The sequence below is a fragment of the Solea senegalensis genome, linkage group LG13 (assembly GCF_019176455.1).
Source record: "Solea senegalensis isolate Sse05_10M linkage group LG13, IFAPA_SoseM_1, whole genome shotgun sequence".
Classification (NCBI taxonomy): Eukaryota; Metazoa; Chordata; class Actinopteri; order Pleuronectiformes; family Soleidae; genus Solea; species Solea senegalensis.
Genome location: NC_058033.1, coordinates 7528149 through 7549228, shown reverse-complemented (window position 1 = coordinate 7549228; position 21080 = coordinate 7528149). Strand labels below are relative to the sequence as shown.

Genomic DNA, 21080 nt, shown 5'->3' with positions numbered 1-21080 from the left:
TCACTCTGGACACAAAGTGAATTATTTAATAAACCGATTCTCCACAAACAAATCCTGACGTCTTCTCGCATCAAAAACACTTTCTCCTGTCAACCTTTTATTTTCCGTGACGTGAATTAAAGTCATCACATTGCAAAAATGGACAGAACGACTTGAGTAACGTTTTTTCTCTGAGGAACCAGTGTGAGGAGCACTTTCATCATCATTGACGTCGTAATCTGAACATGTGAAATGTATAAAACATCCCCAGTCTGCAGAAACCTGGTGTTTCATCAACTCGAGCAGTGGATGCCGATGTTTCCCCAACCGCTTCAAGAAAAACGAGAGGGCGAGGCGTTTGTCGCATGTCTGATTTTACCGAGGAATCACGTTGTCTTTTCTTGCAGAGATTAGACAATAAACTGTCCACATGTCAGAAGACCAGAAGACACACACATCAAACGGACTTGTGTGTGAAATGGATGAGGCTGTGTAAATACATACGTCTGATTTTCAACACGTGTGGAACAGAGAGCGTATATAAAAAGTGGACGTGGTCTTCTGGTTTGAACGGCGAAGCCAAGGAAGAAGAATGGAAGCAGCAGTCAGCCACCAGGGGGGCGACAACTGCTGATTGCAAAAAAAGGACTCAATCACTAATTTTGGCTCTTCTTCAGTGGGATGTGATGTGTCAGCTTTGTAAATGATGTTCATATTTAGAGGGAAAAAAAACGGACTTTGCTTTGCAACTTGAAGACCATGTCCACTTTTATATACAGTCTGTGACAAGGAACTCTCTGCGGACCCTGAAAACAGAAAATTAAGTCTTAAGCCTACCATGAAGATCAGCGCTAATCTAAACGTCTAACTCAGCAAACGTTTCTTTTTAAACGGGCGTGGGGCAGGTTTCTTCTCCTCACGTGGTCTTCTGATCAACGTTGCCCTCCAGTTCACGGCAACCTGCTGCTTTCTTTGCTACTAATGTCTCTCTCCCTTACGCTGTCCGTCTCAGGTTGGTCACTCATGGTGCTGTTGCCGTGAGGGTCATCCTTGGGCATGCCGTCATGGTTCGGGGCGGGGTTTGTGACGACGCCCATGAAGAGCGGGACCAGGGAGGCGTCGTCGACGAGAGCAAAGAGGAAAGGGGAGTTGACAGAGAAGAGGGAGACGGAGCGCATGGAGGTCACGGCGGTGGTGGCGGACGCCTCCACGCCTTCCTCGCTGAACTCTACAGTGCTGGCATGGCGGACGCCGGTCACCTTTAGAGGCTGATCTGAAATCCCGGAGAGGTCAGGACCGGAAAATAGCGAGCCGAGTCCTGAGAGACCAGAACCAGAGATGCACGGATTGTTAAAGAGTTGTTACTTGCAGATATCTGTTCTTCAGATATCTGACTTGTTTTCTCACCCATGCTGGTCAGCGCCTCCTGGAGCTCATGATGATACCGTAGCTTCACCTTTGGTAAGTTGACCTGCATGGTTTTCTCCTGAGGTAGACGCCTGTAGAGGTCGGAAATGTTCAGTTTGGGAAGCACAGAGGACACGTTTTCTCTGCCTGGCAACGGCAGGACAATAAGGAAGCTGGTGTTTCCCTTAAAGGAAAAACTGGCGACCTGGAAAGAGAAGAATGGTGGCCTTTCAACACGTGACTCACATCATTTGGGCTCATAGTTTCCTTAAAAAACATGGCCATTTGAAATGGCAAGGATGTCAGCTCTTCCTGCGAGATTAACCCTGAAGTCGGGATGATGCTAAAACTGATCCCTCGGGTATCTCCCCAGTTGGATGAGAAAACCCTCTGACACCACTTTAGAAACTCTGCTCATTGAAGAAGTATCATTTAAACTACAAATCGTAGGCTGTCCTGATTTGACAGGAACTTATGTTCATATTCTGTCTTTCTCCTGGTGTTACCTGTGCGTCTAGCTCTGGATCATCCAGAAAGCGGACAGGATAATGTGCCGACTTCATCATGTCCACTGACACTGAGTTCTTGCTGTCCACATAGAAGACTCCCTTTGAGGTGGATAGCGGGTCAAATCGAGTCTGCCATTCACCTGGCAAACACAGAGAGGAAGCAGAGGGTTGTCAACCGTCTGGATTCATGGGAAGCCTTCCTTTGAGTTAGCAGGTTTTGGAATTCAGATAGCTCTTCACGAGATAAACACAGAATTCTACAACGATGATGTTCGTCATCACCTTTCCTGCTTGTTAGGCCCTGGTCTGAAGAGAGATTTTAAAACAGATGGGCAGGTGATTTTAGCAGCTAGATAGTGAACCCTTTAACACCGATGCAGCGTATCGCAGAAGACACGTTTGCGCAAGCGCACTTTGTATTCCCGTAAATTACGTGATGGTTTATAGGAAAAATTCCAACAGTTTCTGAAAGCTGAGGAGTTGCAAGTCAAAGCCAATGTGTAGTTATAACAGTAATTTCACTCGTCCGGTTGTAGGAATCTGGCAAATCAGCGTCTTTGTCACACCTAAGCCTTACATCTCGAGGCTCAGGTGTCTAAATCATAGAAATAGAAAAGATAAACAGAAATTTACAAAGACTGAACAGAAGGAGCATTAACCTCAGTGAGAGAATGCCCTGGACAACAAATTAAATAACTACTCCATCACCCTTGGAGTTCTGGAGATGGACGACTCCACAAACCCCAGTGGAAGGCCACTTCCTGTGGATTCCACCACACACAAGTATCGTACCATGTATAATATATATATAATATATATTATAACTATAAAGCTAAAAATATAACAATAAAGCACTGCGTCACCTTTGAAGTACACAGCATTCATGAGCATGACCACCACATTGTGAGGAATGGTTTCCAGGAAGTTGGGAATGTGACCGTGGGTGGCATCCTCCACCCACTGGTTGACTTCTTCCACCGAAACCAGAGGAACAGGCTGTGATCGGTACCTGCAGAGCATATCACACTTTTATTTCAGTTGGTATAAATGTAGGAAGACACGTGAAAATAGTGAACTCCTTTTCTCCTATGCCATTCCCAACATGACCAGCGGCTGTCGCTAAAGAGTTGTCCCTCACTCAGTCCCTTCACTTAGCCCGTTTGACCTGTTTCCAGCCTGTAGCCTTTGGAACATACTGTATGTTTGCCAATTTCATCCGGATCTATAGTTCCCAACATCTGTTTGCCTCCTGACAGACGAAAGGCAGTTTGTAGTAAAGCTTCAATGACTCTGTTGTTTCACCTCAGGGCAGAACACCAAGCCTGACCTTTGGCATAATTCTTCTGAAAGGGATTGTTTAGTGAACCAACCTAAAACACGCAGAGATAAGGGAACACTAGGAGTTGTTGATCCCCTGCTGCCTCCATCATCACCCAATTTCATATGTCTTATTTTGTGACTTCATTGTTGAAATAATTTGCCCGGATTTACCTCAGTAACAAGGTCTGATCGAACAAGACAGTAGAAAACCAGCAACTTTTCTTTCCCCGCAAGCTAAAAATGCAGATTTTCTCAGTGGACTTTGGTGCAGAAAAGTGAGCGGTCATCTTCAGCGCTGTCCCCAACATCTAAACACAAACTCCTGAAGAAAACTCAGTTGAATTCAGTGAATCTGGTGTGATTGTACTTCGTACCTGGCCAAAGAGTCCACGACAAAAGACAACTTCACTTCAAAACCTGAGAGACAAAAAAAAGTTGTGTGTTACAACAAACTTTTTGAAAACCATCAAAAAGAAAACCATTTGTTGGTCGTCGGCACACACCTCGTCTCATATACATGCGTGCTGCCACATCCAGTGATGTGTTGCTGAGATGATGGACAAGGTTTCCCAGTGTGTGATGGTAACACTGCAGATTCTGAGCACGAAGGGTCTTTAGCAGCAACGTCTCTGTCTCGTTGCGAGCACCTGAAAGAAAAAGTACAAGAACATACACTGCACAGTCCAATATTTCAACTAGTGCCTACCAAGTGGCTTCAGTTGGTCAGATAGGCTCAGCAACATTATGTGCCCTGAAATGACTGCCTAAATCTACTGAATGACCACGTTTGTCAGACAATGTTAGGATTCATCAGGCAGTTCAGGGAGCATGAGATCCCATTGACAACGTTTGGGGTGTAGTGGAGAAGACTTGGTCTTGTTATTGTGGTCTTGACTAAAATATTGAACAAACACCTTACTGTATAACCAGCCCCTTTAGCATGAGCTTCACATTTCTCAGTGTGGAACTGCTCTTAAGTTCAGTCATTTTAGAACATCTGACAGATACATTTGATAAATTTGAGTGGTGGTCATCAATAAAACGTCATGCCAACATGATTTTGCTGAGAAACTAAACCATAACCCTGACTGACCTAAGGTGAGCTGAGCGAGGGCAAAGGCCAGGCTGAGAGGTGAGAGGACGACATTTGGCTGCTGTGGACCAACAGGAAGATTTTCCAGGAGCTGTATACCAAGTCGTTCTACAGTGCCCCCTACTGCCTGGTGTTCTTTTGGGTTGAACATTCGGCTTCCTCTACAATTAAGAACTGTTTCATTTTTCTCCGCCTCCTCATCTACAAGACCAGAAACATCCAGAGCTTCTGGACTGGGCCCATTCTGAAAACAGAAGAACGTATGAGAGTCCGTTTTTTTTCCCCTCCCAACAGTCAAAACCAAAACTTCAGTTTTTCTTACAGTCAATCCCTGGTGGCAGAGGCAGAACCAAAGAAGAAGACGCATCTTCATTTCCAAACAACCAGCCTGAAAAACACAGATACCATCAAAGACTAAACCAAATAGTTTCATCATCTCAAAGACTAAACCAGTAAGGCGATGATGGCGATGACACTTCACTTGATGGGTTGTGACCCATCTCCTGACTCCAGCTCCCCCATGAATCTCAAAGGATGAGGTCAAAAACCACCTGAATACAAAAGCTCCACAATGACAACCACTATGGAGCCATTAGAGTTCCTGACTGAAGGTTTGAGAGTTGAGTCGCCCCCACATTCGGTCCAACAAAGGCCACAGTTATAATGTTGGGTTAAGTAGCATTAGACATTCTAGCTATTAGCATGCTATTATTAGCATGTAAGATAATGCAAGCAAGTCAAGACTACATGAACCAAAGCCAAGATGAGACTGTACCAAGTCTAAGACTTTTAGGGTGTCAAGAACAAGGCAGGGTAGACATTAATATTAGCATCAAACTCACAGTATATGTAAAACTGAAAAGTGTGTTTTTCATTTTCTGTTTTCATTTGAACTGCTTAATGAAAAAAGTCTATTGTGTCAAGACAATTAGCTCTGGACCAAAGTGTCCCACTTCTCTAACTCTCTCTGAGATACTGATATTTCAATTCTACAAGTCTGGAAGTTGAGCCACTTGAGGTTTCAGACAGGCCTGCTGTGTTTACCAGGAGATTAAAGGTTACTGTTTCAGAAGCTTTTTTTGGCTGAGCAGCGACACACTGAATACATAAAACTTCCACTTAATTGAACTACATGAACCTCATTAATCTACTGCTACTGTATACACGACGAGCTTTGCATTCGAAGTGCGTGAACTGCGTCTGTGCAGCCAAGGAGTTGCATTATCGCCGACTGAATGCGATTTAAAAACACTCCGTGGCTCATATTTGTCAGGAGATTAGAGACGATTTTAACAAACTTGTAAATTATCGGCACCAAATTTCTCTGCGGTGATTCAGAACTGAGTTTGGTTGAAAGCGATGTTGGTGCAGACTCACCTGGCCTGTTTGTGACGTGGAAGAAACGGGGCAAGATGATCGGATCAGTAAAATAAGAGTAAAGACAGAGATGGCCAACCTTTGCTAGGCTGGTTAGATTAGTGCCTGAACTCACTGCTGCCCCTCTCATAGTTGATTAATAATTAACTCTATAGCAACAGCGGCTGTGATCCCTGCAAAATGTAAAAATAAAGAGACAGACTGTCATAAACCAGCTGCTTCAGTTTCACCAGTCTAACTTTGCTGGTCTTAGAATAAAAATGTATTTATTGCAATTTATCTGCAATATTTACTGTGACTCGCAAACTGTGAAGACAAACTGTTATCTTCAAAGTACTCTGTCCCTTTGGACAAAAGTCTTCTTGTTACTGGAAAAGCCTGAGACCCACTGCTGCAGGAAAACAAATAAACGTGTCAAAACTAACAAAACTCAGCTACAGTAAACAATAGTGGACAACTAAAATATCAACAATAAACTTGACAAACAAAGCTGAAGTTGCAGTAGAATGCAGCATAGACCAGTATAGACCAGCAAAGACCAGCATTATAATGTTGGTGGACCAGCATAGACCAGCAAAGACCAGCATTATGATGTTGGTGGACCAGTATAGACCAGCAAAGACTAGCATTATGATGCTGGTGGACCAGTGTAGAGAGACCAGCATTATGATGTTGGTGGACCAGCGTAGACCAGCAAAGTCCAGCATAATGATGATGGTGGACCATCGTAGACCAGCAAAGACCAGCATAATGATGCTGGTGGACCAGCATAGACCACGTGGACCAGCAAAGACCAGCATAATGATGCTGTGGACCAGCACAGACCAGCAAAGACCGCATAATGCTGGTGGACCAGCATAGACCAACATGGACCAGCATAGATAGACCGGCAAAGACCAGCATAATGATGCTGCAGACCAGCATAGACCACCAAAGGCCAGTATAATGATGCTGGTGGACCAGCATAGACCAGCAAAGACCAGCATAATGATGCTGGTGGACCAGCATAGACCAACATAGACCAGCATAGATAGACCAGCAATGCTGAACCAGCATACCAGTATCATGCTCCTAATCTAAAACTAGCAAAACTAAAGGGAGCGTGAGTAAACAGACCTGAAATAAATGTGGTCTTTAAGCTTTAGGCTGAAGTAAACTGTATTAAGAGGCAAACAAAAACAGAAGCAGATTAAAGAGCAAAGCTGAAAATAACAGTTTGACAGTGGACTGAAAGTGGGAGTTTGATTATACTCATACACTCACCACAGAGAGTGGGTGTATGTTTGTCTTGTTTCTTCTGCCTGGTTCCAGCATTCCGCCCCCACAGTGACCTTCCTCCACCTAAGTCCTCCTTGTTTCACTACAGACTCACAATGAGACACGTCAGACCGGCGTTTTCAGAATACTACTGCAGGCTGGCAAGACAATGGCAAAAGAATATTTGGAGAATCAATGAACACACTGTACTCAGAACTGAGCAGACCACAGTTTAGAGAAACAGTAATATTGGTGTACCCCAGGGGTCAATGTTGGGAACCGTCTTATTTGGCGTAGACAAAAATGATCTGCCATCAGTATGTGCATTTGTCAACATACATGTTTGCTAATGATACAGTTCTTTCTGTGCATGCTGTAAACTAACCGTTCACGTTTCTGACAGGCTAAAACAAAACTCATGCCGACACCCAAACATAAACAAAAGAGTTTGTAAGTTCTTCTCTCGGAAACTTGCAATGACACAGCAACCTGACATTTTTATTGAAGGAGAAAAGCTCCTGGCTGTATCTGATATTACTTGGGTTTGCGGGCGCCGTGTTTGTAAAGCAGGGGGACAGCAGTTGTGCGGTAACTAGGGCAACCACCAGATGACACTATGTTGGACAGCCACAGTCTTCTCAGTGAGGTCCTCTAACTACTGGAATAGTTACATTACATTACATGTCATTTAGCAGACGCTTTTATCCAAAGCGACTTACAAAAGTGCATTTAAACATTTGGGTACAAATAAGAGCTAGAAGTAAGTAAGAGCTTCAAGTAGAAATATAGTCTCCGAGTGACTTAAGAAGAAGCTCCAGCTACCAATCTTTAAAGAAAAACAAAAAGAGATGGATTAAAAATAACCTAACTTGTAATCATAAATAGCCAGACTACCATACTTTTGTGCTACTCCCAGATTGCACTGTGTGTTTTGTTGTGCTGACCTGCCAAGGCACATTTACATTTTAAATTTTAATTGAAATGTTGATTCATGTCAAAATGTGTTTGGGATCTTCAGGTTAAAAAATGTAAAATTAAAATAGGTATATTTTATAAAAACTTTTCCTCCAGTGTTTTTTTAATTTAAAATCCCAATCAAATATCCAGCATGAGCAGAATGAGGTCATCTATATTTTAACTTCACTCTGATGCAGTAGCACAGATCGACCAGCACACTTTCCTAGAACTGTTTACATTTGGCTCTTCATTACACTTCATTACAAACACTCACACTATGATTTAAGGTTAAAGTTGCCAGGGAGTCAGAAACCAGATGATTTACTAGAACCTTCAATTCTCCCGGTCCATCTGGTTCTGGTTCTGCTCATTGCTGCACAGTTTGTCTCCTCAAACTCAAGTTGTTTGGTTTATCTGAGGTGAAGCTTGACACTGATGCCCCCGAATAAACAATAACTTGGACAATTTTCAATGAAGGACGAAAGAGTTGGGACCTGCATCCTGGAATCCTGCAGGTGACCAGGAGTGTCCAGCAGGTGGCAGCAGAGGATCTCTGATCAGCTGAACTCAAACTGCTTGAAACACCTTCTCCTTTAGAACCATGTCAGTGTTGGTTCCGTCGTTTAATCAAGAACACATTTCAATCTACGAGTCCACTCACACTCTTTTGACTGTGACAGCGAGTGTGACGGTAGGGGGGTTGTGCGCTGTGCCCGAGGGTGGTGTCAGCGAGATATGTAACGTGACATTGTACCGGTGCAACGACAACAAACCATGACACAGACAACAACGGAGCGGTCAACAACGGAGCAGCTTGTTTGTGGTTGTATGAGAATGGACTGTCGTGGTTCTAGCTCCACGACGTACCATACCATTACTGTGGAACCCTGATGGAAGGGTGCCGAAAAACAGAGCTGGTTATTTTGGTGCACTTCCTGATGGGAACGCCACCTGAAGGCCCTGGTATACTTCTGCACACAGCACGCACTGTGGGCATGGCGCAAATTGCGTCATCAACCTCCATGAACTTCTGAGTATAAGCCCCGCTCACCAAGCAGAAAAAACACTTCCACAACAGAACAAGTAGTCGCCAAGCATCCGAGCCTCGACCTGGCGACCCTCAAACCGGCTGACACCTCCACTCCCCTTTCAGATGTGAGCCGCTCAAACTAGACGTGTGTGAGATAGCTATGGCATGGTTCTCTTCTTCTTTGGTAGGAATGCGTTCAATTCTCTGTGTCCAGACTTGTACCGCCATCAGATGGTGAAGTGGGATACTGCAGGACCCGGATGCGCGAGAATACCACAGGTTTAAAGCCACTTAAAGGAGTGTGTAAGACTTTGTGACTGCAGATTGCAGCTAATGGAGGACCCCTTGCGATGATTCCTTGCCTTTGTGAGGTCAAAGCACGTCGGAACTCCAAACAGCCAGATTGTGCGTGCGGGGAAACTCACTGTTACTACATCGGTACGCTGGACTCACACCTACGCAGTGGAAGTGACACTGACAATTTTCACTGACACTTCCGAAGTGTCAGTGAAAATTCTTCTCACTCACTTTAAATGGAGCCGTGTAAAGCATCAGAACAACCGGCCAAACCGTTCCATTTTTCGGTACCCACTCCCTTTGGGTACGAGAACAATGGTACGGTGTGGTATCAGTCAGCTGATTGGGCGAGGACATTGCGAGCAGTGTTTCTTCCATGTCTGCAGTCTACTCTGATACAAAGTTTGACGTCTTGTTGACACAAACGGAGCAGGTCGACATTGTTGTCACAGCACACTCGACTGTTCTCAGTCAAAATGCAAGCCTGACCGAGGGCTGTACCATTCCAAACTGTGCCATACTGTACCAAACCGAACTGTGATGCGGTGGAAACAGAAAAAACGCTGTATGTTATTCATTTATTTAACAAAATCATTGTCTCAGGTGATGTCACTGTAGTGTTTGAGGTGACACTGCTACTGTAGTTTTGGCAGAGAGGAGAGATTTGGGAAAATGTTGGCCTGTTTTTGGACATTGAGACAAATGTTCAAAATTTTAATTTAACAATTCGTTTGTGTACAACCTTTCGAAATAAAGCTTTTTGTTTTTCTTCATTTTAAATTGTACGTTGTAAATAACTGCCAATTTGGGAAAAATGGACAAAAGCACTTAACTCACAGGATGATCACAATCATAAATAACCAACCTACCATAACTTTGTGCCACTTCTTTGAGCACTTGGAATTGTGTTATTATAGCGTTGTAACACCAAGTATAGTATAGTATGTTGTTGTTGTGTTTACCTGCCAAGAGACTACAACTCTGGTACACTCACAATGTCCATTTCACATAAATGAAAGGAAACGTTTCTGAACTAACGAAACTCAGAGACAAAGTAATCTGATCAAAAATCTGAATTTTAGGATGAGTGGAATCCTTGACTGTCTATAAAAATAAATAAATAAGTAAATAAATGTATTAAAATGAGTGGAATACAACTTCAAACTTTTCAGTTTTTTATTTATTTATTTGTTGTGGACAGTCGATGACGCAAACCAAAGATAAAAAGGTTTGGTTTGACACAACGCAGGGTTTCTTTTTGTCTGTTTACACAGTGAGTGTGAGTGTGTGTGTGTGTGTGTGTTTGTGTGCGTGTGTGTGTGTGTGTGTGTGTAACATTTCACAGAACTACTGGAGAGAGACAGAGAGACACAGAGACACAGAGAGAGAAACAGGTCCAGCAGGAAGAAACGTTCTCACTGTTCCAGAATTTCTTTGACAGAGGACATCCAACTTTATCATCATCTTCATAATCATCATCATCATCATCCATGTTGCAGCAGCTCTGGAGGTTAAAGGGCATCGTCGTCCTCGTCTGCAGCCCGTTCGTCCTGCTGCCGCTCGCCGTCAGCACCAAGGTGAGCGTGAGCCTGTGAACGCACTGTTAACTGACCCGGCTTCTGGTCTATGTAGAGTCCAAGCAACTCATCAGTGGTTAGTGTGAATCGCCAGTTGTGTCCCATTTGTTGTGGGGACCTAAAATCTGTTTCCACGGTCACACGAAGGGGACTCGTCTTCCTGAGTGAGTCCCCGAACGTGAATGACCACATGTTGAAGGTTCCGAGTGAGTCTCCACAAAGAGCAATGTAAGTCAATGCAGATTAGGGTTAGGGTTACAGACCATGTCCTCTGAAGTCATGGAAACCAGACTTGTCAGGGCCAGTAGTCCTCATGGAGATGGAAGCCTGGTCCTAATGAGGCAGAACCTCGTTTCTGAGGAGCTGGTTAAGTTCAGGACTAAGATTTGAGATGTGGTGATGGTTAAGCTTAGTGGTAACCTGTCCTGTCAATGCAGAGTCCTAAAATCAAGGTCAAGGTCAAGGTCAAATGTATTTATATAGCACTTTTTTTTTTCTTTTTTTTTGTTAATGTTACCACAAAGTGCTTTACAGGCTAAAGTTAAGGTTAAAGGAAGCCATAAAATAAAATAAGGAAAGTCACCAGATAAAATGGGATGGTGATAAGAAATGCACCCATTAAAATATGGATAAGATAAAAGAAGAAAATAAGAATAAATAAATAAAAGAGCAAATAAAAAAGCAAGGAGCGCAGGAACATCCTCTGACCGGTGCGTTATTTTGCAAGGCTTCAAAACAAGTGGTAACATTGTGAGCGGGATCCTGTAGGTGACAGGAAGCCAGAGCGAGGACTGATGGGATCATGTCGTCTCGTTTTGGACCAGCTAGAGGCGGTGAGGAGACCAACAAGTCTCCTCCAACTTTTGTGTTGACTCCCAAATGTGACCCATGGGAGCGTTTGCGTTTGCGTCTGCTACCCTCAGTGGTAGGAAATATACAACACTAGTATTTTAAAAACCCAGATTAGGGTAAGGATTACAGACAATCATTTCTCTTGCTTTTCCATCAGTGATAGTACCTGATACCTCGTGTTTTTTTAGTTCCTGCTCTGACAACGTTCAGCTGAGCCGATACTCTAATATGACGTCAACAGACTGCTGACCACGGATTGGTCAGAGAGTGTCGTCACTGGAGAGATATGAGCGCAGCGTCCGACACAAGAATCAAAGCCAAAAATGTCCAACTGTAGATCAGTTAAAAAGACTTAAAAATCTACTTCAAGTTCCAAAATCCACTTATAATTCCAAAATGAATGAGTGAAAATTGTAGTGTAAAGCAGCTCATCAAGACTAGAAAAACTCTGTATAAATACAGACCATAATACCATCATGGGGTTAGCGATCTTAGCGTCCTTAGTGTCCTCACAAAGACGTAAAAACACGTGTGTGTGTGTGTGTCAGTAAACAGGTCACATTCACACATTCTGTCACTGATTGACAAAGTGTTGACAGATTCACCTTCATACGTGACTGGGAATCAAATGAGACGACAGATCAGCTCAGAGCCACTTCCTCTAAAGTCAAGTTGAGTTTATTTATTCAGCCCAACGTCACAAAACACAATTTGGCCGCAGAGGGACCTTTTCTCTCAGGACGGAGTGTCCCACGCACAGAAAAAAAGCAAACAAAGCATCACTCTCACTCTGCCACACCGAAGTCCATAGAGAAAATCAGTGATTTTAGCTGGCGGGGACACAGGAGCTGCTGGTCTACTGCTGCCTCGTGTGGTCACTTTGTGTCACTGACTTAAATCTGAACATAGATTTTCAAAAGCCGAATTCACTAAAATAAGTAATTTGAACTTCCTGATGGAGGCAGCAGTGGATCAACAACTCCTGTGTGCTGTGATGTTAAAATCACTGATTTTCTCTATGGGATTTGGTGTGGGAGAAAAACTTGGAAAAGTCTGTCTAACAGTGAGAAAAAGATGTGAACATGTTCTTAAAATATCGTAGACTTAAGCTGAAGTGGATTTTATTTGCCGAGTCCTTTGTTAAAAGGCTGACAGCCATGGTTTGTGTGAAAGTGTGCGATCGGTACCTCAAATGTCACACCTCATGTAAAAGTGTTCATTCATTTTAAGGACAAAATAATAACCTTTCTATCTCCAGACTGAGCTGCAGTGTCTGTTTAATGTTTAAAGTCACTTGGTAGAAACAGCTGAAAGTCCCCCAAGACAGATCGTGTGACTTTTCCCAGAATCCTTCACTTCCTGGACTCGCTGTCACAGCATGTGTGTGTTTTTTCAGGTTTCTCTTTCGTAACGTGAATGGTGGTTAATGAAAACAGAGTGAGTGTGTGTGTGTGTGTGTGTGTTTTTGGACTCAGACGTAGTCTCAGCAGGGACATTTCTCCTCGGTGGGTTCTCACACTGAAACTCATGCCGCTTCACGTGCCCTGCGAGAAAGTTCAGAACAACCATTACCCATGACCCATTACAACCTTTGTTTGTGTGTGTGTGTGTGTGTGTGTGTGCAGGAGGCAGCCTGTGCTTATGTCATAGTCCTCATGGCGGTATACTGGTGCACCGAGGTGGTGCCTCTGGCGGTGACAGCGCTGTTGCCGACCATCCTCTTCCCTGTTCTCGGCATCATGGAGTCCAAAGATGTAAGACAAGATACACCTGTCCCACTGCTGACCTCAACACCAAAGCCTGAGTCCTAACCTTCAGACAGACCTCTGATGTTGTGTTTTTGTTGCCATGCAGGTGTGTATGCAGTACCTGAAGGACACCAACATGCTGTTTGTGGGGGGGTTGATGGTAGCTGTGGCTGTGGAGCACTGGAACCTTCACAAACGCATTGCGCTCAAAGTTTTGCTGCTGGTTGGGGTCCGACCTGCTTTGTGAGTACTCTGATCTCTGTGGACCGACATTCACAGCCTCATTAAGCTGTAATATACAAACTTGGCCCATAAGGAAATACATTGCTGTTCTTATGTTTGCAAAAGAAATGTCTTTCAGCTTGTTAGCGTCATGGGAATGTCCTGTCCCTGTCCCTCTGTCTCAGGTTGATGCTTGGCTTCATGGGGGTGACGGCTTTCCTGTCTATGTGGATCAGCAACACCGCCACCACTGCCATGATGGTCCCCATTGTCCAGGCTGTCCTGGACCAGCTCCATGGAAATGTGGATCCAGAACCTTCATCCAAGGGCCAGATCAGGACAGTTGTGCCACACCAGGAACACCAGGAGAAAAACGTCAACATCCTGCAAACTATAGAACCCAACATCCTGGAGAAAGGTATGGGTCATAGTGGATTCTGTTCTTTGTGCCTCACAGCTAACATCTCTCAATAAGAGATCCTGTTGATCCTGAGAATCCTGAAGGACTCCTTGATTCTTTTTGGTAGTCTTTATGCCTAGGGTTAGATCCAGATTTATTTTAAGTTGGCCTTTCTTTTATTCCTTTTAGAATAAATAGCATTAAATCAGGATCATTATATTTAACTAACTTGGTCTTGGTTTAGGCGGTCTTGACTACAAGTCTAATGGATTCATCAGGATCTGGCCCTAATGTATACTTGACGTGTTTCCTCTCAGGTCTGAAAGAACTGATCCAAACTCAAGGTAACCTACAAAAAGTGTCTGCTGAGCACAGAGAGGATGAGACTGATGGAAAAGAGCTTGTCAAACCAGAACCACAAGACAAACCTCCATCAGACCTGACCAGGATGGACTCTGGTGAGTTTCTCTGTGTTTGAACTGATTTATTTCTGTCCAAACAGTGACAGGACTGGTGTCAGATTCCCTGAGCATCAAATGTCTTCTTCTTAGAAAAGGTTTTGATCCGTGTTGCTTTGCAGCGCTCGTGAACATGGACAGCAGCTGTCGTCAGATGGAGCCGGAGGACCTGAGCGAGGTGGAGGAAGAGAAGAGGAGGATGAGCAAAGGCATCCTGCTGTGCGTGTGTTACGCTGCGAGCATCGGAGGCATCGCCACTCTTACAGGAACCGGACCAAACCTGGTTCTGATCGGACAGATGAGCCAGTAAGACCTGAAACACCTTCTGTCGTTTGAATATGAAATGGATTTCTCCATCACAAACGTGATGAAAACTCCACTTCCTGTCTCGTAGACTCTTCCCCCAGAACGATGACGTCATCAACTTTGCATCCTGGTTTGTGTTTGCGTTTCCCACCATGATGCTGATGCTGACACTCGCCTGGTTCTGGTTGCAGTTCCTCTACATTGGCTGCAAGTAGGTCACTTCAAAGACACACACACACACAGTCTGGTTTCAGTGACTTCTGAGGGACTTATGTTCATTTCCTGGAGACTTACTAGAACCTTATTCTAACCATAACGAGTTAATGACTAACCACATTTCAGCCTCAAACTTAACCAGTTCCTCAGTAATTGGTTAAATTGGTTAAATGTTCTGTCACAGCCTGAAGAGAACGTGGGGTTGTGGGGTGGTCCAATCAGAGAAGGAGAGAGCGGCGTATGAAGTCATCAGAGACGAGCATCGCCGGCTGGGACCCATGAGCTACGCCGAGGCCAATGTCCTGGTGCTCTTCGTCCTCATGGTGGCGCTGTGGTTTACCCGAGACCCCCGCTTCATGGACGGCTGGGCCACACACATCTTCAACTCCAAGGCCGAGTGAGTAGAAATTCTGGTCAAACTGTGACTTGGTCTGCCATTGTCCTCCCTACAGTGTCCCCTACTGTTCATGTGAGTATTTCATGTGTTCATCCACAAGGCCACCTGCTGGACACACAAAGAAAAACAGGTCTTAGCTACTAGACAGAAAGCCTAGCTAATCTATGTCACCTTAAGTCTGCAACATCTCACTGTAATACAGACGTTTACAACAGGAAACTGAAGTTTGTAAACCACTCACTCTCCCGCACCAAAGTCCATAGAGAAAATCAGTGACTTTAAGAACACCGTGCACAGGAGTTTTTGATCCACTGCTGCCTCCAAAAAACTGAACTCACCACAACTCAGATGAACTCAGATGAACTCAGATGAACTGCTTAGTGTCCACACTATAAATTGTCAGCAATACTGTGTGTGTGTGCATTAATGTAAAGTGGAAAAAGTCGAGGTGATACGTGGAATGTCAACTTTCTGCCTCAGGACAAAAATCCTGAACAAACAGGAACCAGAGGCGAAGCACAAACACGGGAAACGTGTCCTGGGTACAAACGAGTCGTGTCAACAGTGGCAGCGGCGACATTGACCCGTGGTCCTGGACTACACTCAGCTGTTCCTTTTATTAGGTCGCAGGTCACAGGCGACAAAATGTATCAACCAGATCATTGATGGACATTCACTCAGATGGTTCAATTTAATGGTTCTCAACATGGGGTCATGGTCCTGCAGGGGTGCAGCAGGTAAACCTGAGGGATCATTTGCTGGATGTTAGAGTCGCCTCTGTGATGACTGCAGGTAAAAGCCCTGTGAACTCATCTGGGGTCTTTTTTGAATGAAATGTCCTCAAAGGTTAGGAAAACACAAGAGTGCGCAAGAGGCGGATGTGCAAACATGTCTCCGAGTGTAAGTAAATACAAACAGTGTGTGGTGAAATCCCCATTCATGAACCACGTGACTACAGGTCAGAGGCAGTGACGGCTCGGAGCGTCCAGGACAAACACCCTGAGGAGCAGGAAGTTAACTTTAATGAGGTCATTTGATTTGGCAGGACACTTGGTTTTGGGAATTTATAACAGATCTATACACTCTCGTACTGAATTCAGGTGTTTCAGTCTGGCTTTGGGCCAGAGGCGACTTACCTCCAATGAAGGACAACCTTAAACACTTCAGCTTACCAAGACATGTTGGACAATGCCATACTTCCAACCCCTCGAGAACCTTTGGGATGAACTGGAACAGAGAGTGTGAGCCTGGCCTTAAAGAAAGACTTAAAGTGTCACTTAAAATCCATGGAGATAAGACTGAACATACTGAATAGATCTGAGTGATTGTGAGACAGAGAGAGTTTGTTTTCATTGGACGTCTTCTGTGTCTGCCTCATGTCTTTGTAATGATGGGTAACACACAGTTTGCTCTCTCTCTCTCTCTCTCCCTCTCTCTCTCTCTGCCAGGTTCGTCACTGACGCGACCGTCTCCCTGTTTGTTGCTGTCTTATTGTTTGTTTTTCCCTCTGAGCCACCGCGCTACCTCTGCTGCTGGAGGAGCTCTGACACAGGTGTGACACACACAAACACACACACAGTTATCCATTGAAGGACTCAACATTTACTCCTGTTCAGTGGAAGTGCTGGGCTAGCATTAGGTTAGTGGTGCACTACCTTAACCTAACCCGACTTCTTCAGAAATGAGGCTCTGCCCCATAACGACCAAGCCCCATAACGACCAACATGGCTATGGAGACCAAGTTCTCCATAGCCATGTTTCCACCGAGTGGAACGCTTGGAACCGTTCCATTCATTGGCACTCTTGCCTTGGGGAACCAGAGTTAAAATGGGACAATATGGTGGCTCCACCCACGACAGATAGAAAAACGCCACAGCAGGAAAAAAAGAGCTGCTGGACGACCATTGTTGTGGGGTGGAGTGGCTCAGTGGTTAAGACCCTACCTTGTGTACCAAAGACATCATGGTCGCAAGTTCGATTCCACCCCTGGCTAATTGTACTTGATTCCATTGTAAGTCGCTTTGGATAAAAGCGTCTGCTAAATGACATGTAATGTAATGTGTTGTGTCAAATTTTGTCAAAGGTGCACTGTATACAAGACTAGAAATATAAAACCAGACCATCTGAGGAGGTAACAAATACAAGTATACACACCCAAACATAGACAATGTACCTTTAAAGCATGCATTGCTGAGTAACGAGAGTTAGCAGCACCTTCAGGTGTCTGAGAGCCACCTCCTACAACCGCTAAAACACTGGCTGCACCAGCCTGTCATGGTGCAGGACGCCGCTCGGGCCACTCTGCAGAGAAGAAACCGTCATCTTGTGTGGTTTCAGCAGGGAATGTGGACTTTTTGGACGTTTTTAAGTTTTGTTTTTTTGGTCCAATCAGAGTCTCAGGCATCACGAGGCCCCGCCCCTCCTCTGCTTACCTGGCAGGTGACTCAGAAGAAGATGCCCTGGAACATTGTTCTGCTGCTGGGGGGAGGCTTCGCCCTCGCGAAGGGCAGCGAGGTGTGTCGCTGTGTCCGTCCAATCCACAGAGAGAGAGAACGAGGGAGAGAGGGGGGAGGTGTTCTGACAGTGTGTGTGTGTGTGTGTTAGGAGTCCGGATTGTCCCGCTGGCTCGGTACTCAGATGACACCGCTCCAGTCCATCCCTCCATGGGCCATCGCCATCGTCATCTGTCTCCTCGTCGCCACCTTCACTGAATGCGCCAGCAACGTTGCCACGGCAACACTCTTCCTGCCCATCCTGGCCTCCATGGTTAGTGTACACATACTGTCGTCACGCCTTACCAGAACATGGAGGACCGTATGAGTTGCGCTGTATGTGCGCAAACCAAGTTAGCAAAGCGGAATGAAATATAATCCATTATAGCAGGGCATGGTGCTCGTTACAGGGGAGCGCGGCGTTGTTTGTTGATTGGTTGAATGATTCAGGGTCCGCAGCTCAGGTGTAAGGCAACATGTGGCGCTTTTCCACAATATTGTCCCGTCACAACGTGTCTCTATGAGGCGTAGCGGCTAGCACTGTTGCCTTGCACCTAAAAGTGCTAAAGCAGTACAGGTACTAAAGCGAACCGTGCCATAATGGTCACAGAGCATAAATTGACCCTAGGAGTGAATGGTTGTGGAGTATCCCTGTCATTGGCTCCAGCCGCCCCTACGACCCTCATGTGGAGGATAAAGCAATAGTAGCTCTTTCAAGAGCTTCTTGAAGACAGACAGGGACGCCCCCTGTTCTGGTGTCTTTCCACCAGCGTGGAACAAGACATGGGACGGCGCTCCAGGTGTGTGACCAGGACTGGACTGGGACCAAAAAATGGCCCTGGCATTTTTGGCCATGGCGACCACCGCGATTATTCATAAATAAAGCACAGTGGCCTACATGGAAGAGAGCAAGTGTTATTTCTCTGGTTAGCAGGACTGCAACTAACGATTCTTTTTAGAATCAAGTATTATTTTGTGCATAAAATGTAGTTAAAATGTTGCAAAATGTCCATCAGTGTTTAACAAACCTCGAAATCATGATGTTCTCAAATGATTTGGAACTTATGACCTAAGGCTAATCTTACAAATAGATCTGTAATTTTTGTGCATTTGGCTGGTATGGGTTTTCGTCTGCGCGAATGACTCTGGCCTCTTCCCAGTTCATCACGTGGTTCCGTCGTTTGCAGTGATCTGAAATGGCTGATTTTAGGTTTTCCTGGTATGGCCTTTTCTTTTTTCGGATCTTGTGTCGCGTGACCTGCAAGTTATTGCTTATATAATATTGCATTTATTTGTCCTAATAACTGTCACGTTAACAAAGTCAATCAGAAGTCATAATGAACTTTCACAATATAAAATAGAAAACTGTTATTGGAATAGTTAAACTCTCTCTCTCAGTCCCAGTCCATGAGCCTGAACCCTCTGTACGTGATGATCCCCTGCACCCTCAGTGCCTCCTTTGCCTTCATGCTGCCGGTGGCCACGCCTCCCAACGCCATCGTCTTCTCCTACGGTCTCCTCAAAGTGTCCGACATGGTGAGCTTTTTGGTTCAGGACAGTTGAAAAATAACATGTATGGTGGTAACAAGCGCCTCCTGTGCGCCCCCTGCAGGCTAAAACAGGAGTGGTGATGAATATCATCGGGATCGGCTGCATCAGTCTGGCCATCAACAGCTGGGGTCGTGCCATGTTTTCTCTGGACTCGTTCCCATCGTGGGCCAACACCTCTGCACCGGTGTAGACCTGGTGCCACAAATCTTCAGCTCTGGACTCTGGACTCTAGATTCTGGACTCTGGACAACTGACTTTACCAACTCTGGACAGGTGGCTTTATGGTCTGGGCTCTGAACCTTAAACTACCGTCTACGGACTTTGAACTATTGACAAATGTGTTTATCAAAGTTACCACCTCTGCACTTTGGACTCTAGACTCTAGATTCTCAACTCTAGTTACTGGACTCAGGCTTTTTGGACTATGGACAACTGACTCATGATTCTGGACTTCGGACTGTTAAAAATGTATTCATCAGAGTTTCCAGTTGCGGTCTTTAGAATACTGACTCTGGACTTTGGACTCAGCTCTAAATTTATTTCATTTGGGGTCCGGACACTGAACTTTGAACCATTCACTCTGAACTGTGGATGCTAGATTCCTGATGACTGACTATGGATTTGGACTCTGGACTTGCAACTTCTGGACCTAAGTCTCTAGACACTGGATTCTGGACTCTGGGTGAAATTTCCATGAGGGGAAAAGGTTTAAATATTTACACTGCAGCTTGTGACAGCTGGACCTGAGCCAACAAAAGACTCCACTGATCCAGATCCAGGTGTTTAAATCCTGACTGAATCATTGCAGCATCTGTTGCTGAGCATTCATGGAGAACATGGAGGAAAACTGATCAGTGAACAGACTCCGGCAGAAACTGGAACCATTTTAATTAGTAATTACAAAACCTGAGTATTGTATGTTTTGTATTGTTTTTCTATTTAAACACACTAGTTTTTGCTGTATATATGTTTTGTATTGTCTCCTTTCTAACAATTTTATTTGGACTGAATAAACACTGGCATGTAATGCAGTAATTCACTTTATTATTGTTATTATTATTATTATGTTTAAATTTACTGAACATTGCGCTCACATCTTTATTCACTGATTTCTGTTTGAAATAAACTTTTATACTCAAACCATAAACTGATGCTCCTGAAATAAAAGGCTGATACATTAAAAACCATTTACTGTAAAGGAAGACAGGTGATGTACAGCTGATGAAAATCAAGCTAAACATCTGGCTCGCCCTCTGGTGGCTGAATGCAGTCAGTTTACAAAGAAGCTTTTTTTTATGAGTTTCTTTCGGGTCTGAATTTCAACCCAGAGGTGAAAGAGTGAAGTTCTTACAAGTACGAACCCATTCAGTGTTTGATCTCACGCACGGAACGAAAATAGAAACGCAACACTTTTGTTTTTGCTCGTGAATTCAGATTTTAGATGTGATGCTGCTGTGCCAAACGATGACGTATCTCCTTGTTTGTGAAACAACAACAGGTGGATTGATTTATTCGTGGGCTCTTCTTAGTCTCTCACTGTGGGATTGTTTATACACAACCTGTCGTCTCAGTAGGTGGCGCAGGCGCCCTCCTGTGTCACCTACTGAGACTACAAGTGTGTGTGCTGAACAGAAT

The 21080-nt window shown here is 44.6% G+C and overlaps 2 protein-coding genes across 2 annotated transcripts; one reads left to right on the top strand and one right to left on the bottom strand.

The window, feature by feature from the left end:
* Window positions 1-12: 12 nt before the first annotated feature.
* Window positions 13-5794, bottom strand: serpinf2a (serpin peptidase inhibitor, clade F (alpha-2 antiplasmin, pigment epithelium derived factor), member 2a). The gene is made up of 9 exons (XM_044041638.1): window positions 5686-5794; window positions 4631-4696; window positions 4309-4552; window positions 3719-3862; window positions 3590-3632; window positions 2759-2904; window positions 1893-2035; window positions 1387-1591; window positions 13-1297 (listed from the first exon to the last, which is right to left on the bottom strand). The coding sequence occupies exons 2-9, from the start codon at window positions 4679-4681 to the stop codon at window positions 930-932; spliced, it is 1344 nt and encodes a 447-aa protein (XP_043897573.1). The 5' UTR covers window positions 4682-4696; window positions 5686-5794; the 3' UTR covers window positions 13-929.
* Window positions 5795-10574: 4780 nt separating this feature from the next.
* slc13a5a (solute carrier family 13 member 5a) lies at window positions 10575-20489 on the top strand. The gene is made up of 13 exons (XM_044041637.1): window positions 10575-10803; window positions 13281-13409; window positions 13510-13646; window positions 13811-14043; window positions 14343-14483; window positions 14606-14789; window positions 14878-15000; window positions 15190-15402; window positions 16851-16954; window positions 17795-17916; window positions 18007-18168; window positions 19293-19430; window positions 19507-20489. Exons 1-13 carry the CDS (start codon window positions 10717-10719, stop codon window positions 19633-19635), a joined length of 1902 nt encoding a protein of 633 aa, XP_043897572.1. The 5' UTR covers window positions 10575-10716; the 3' UTR covers window positions 19636-20489.
* The last annotated feature ends 591 nt before the right edge of the window (window positions 20490-21080 follow it).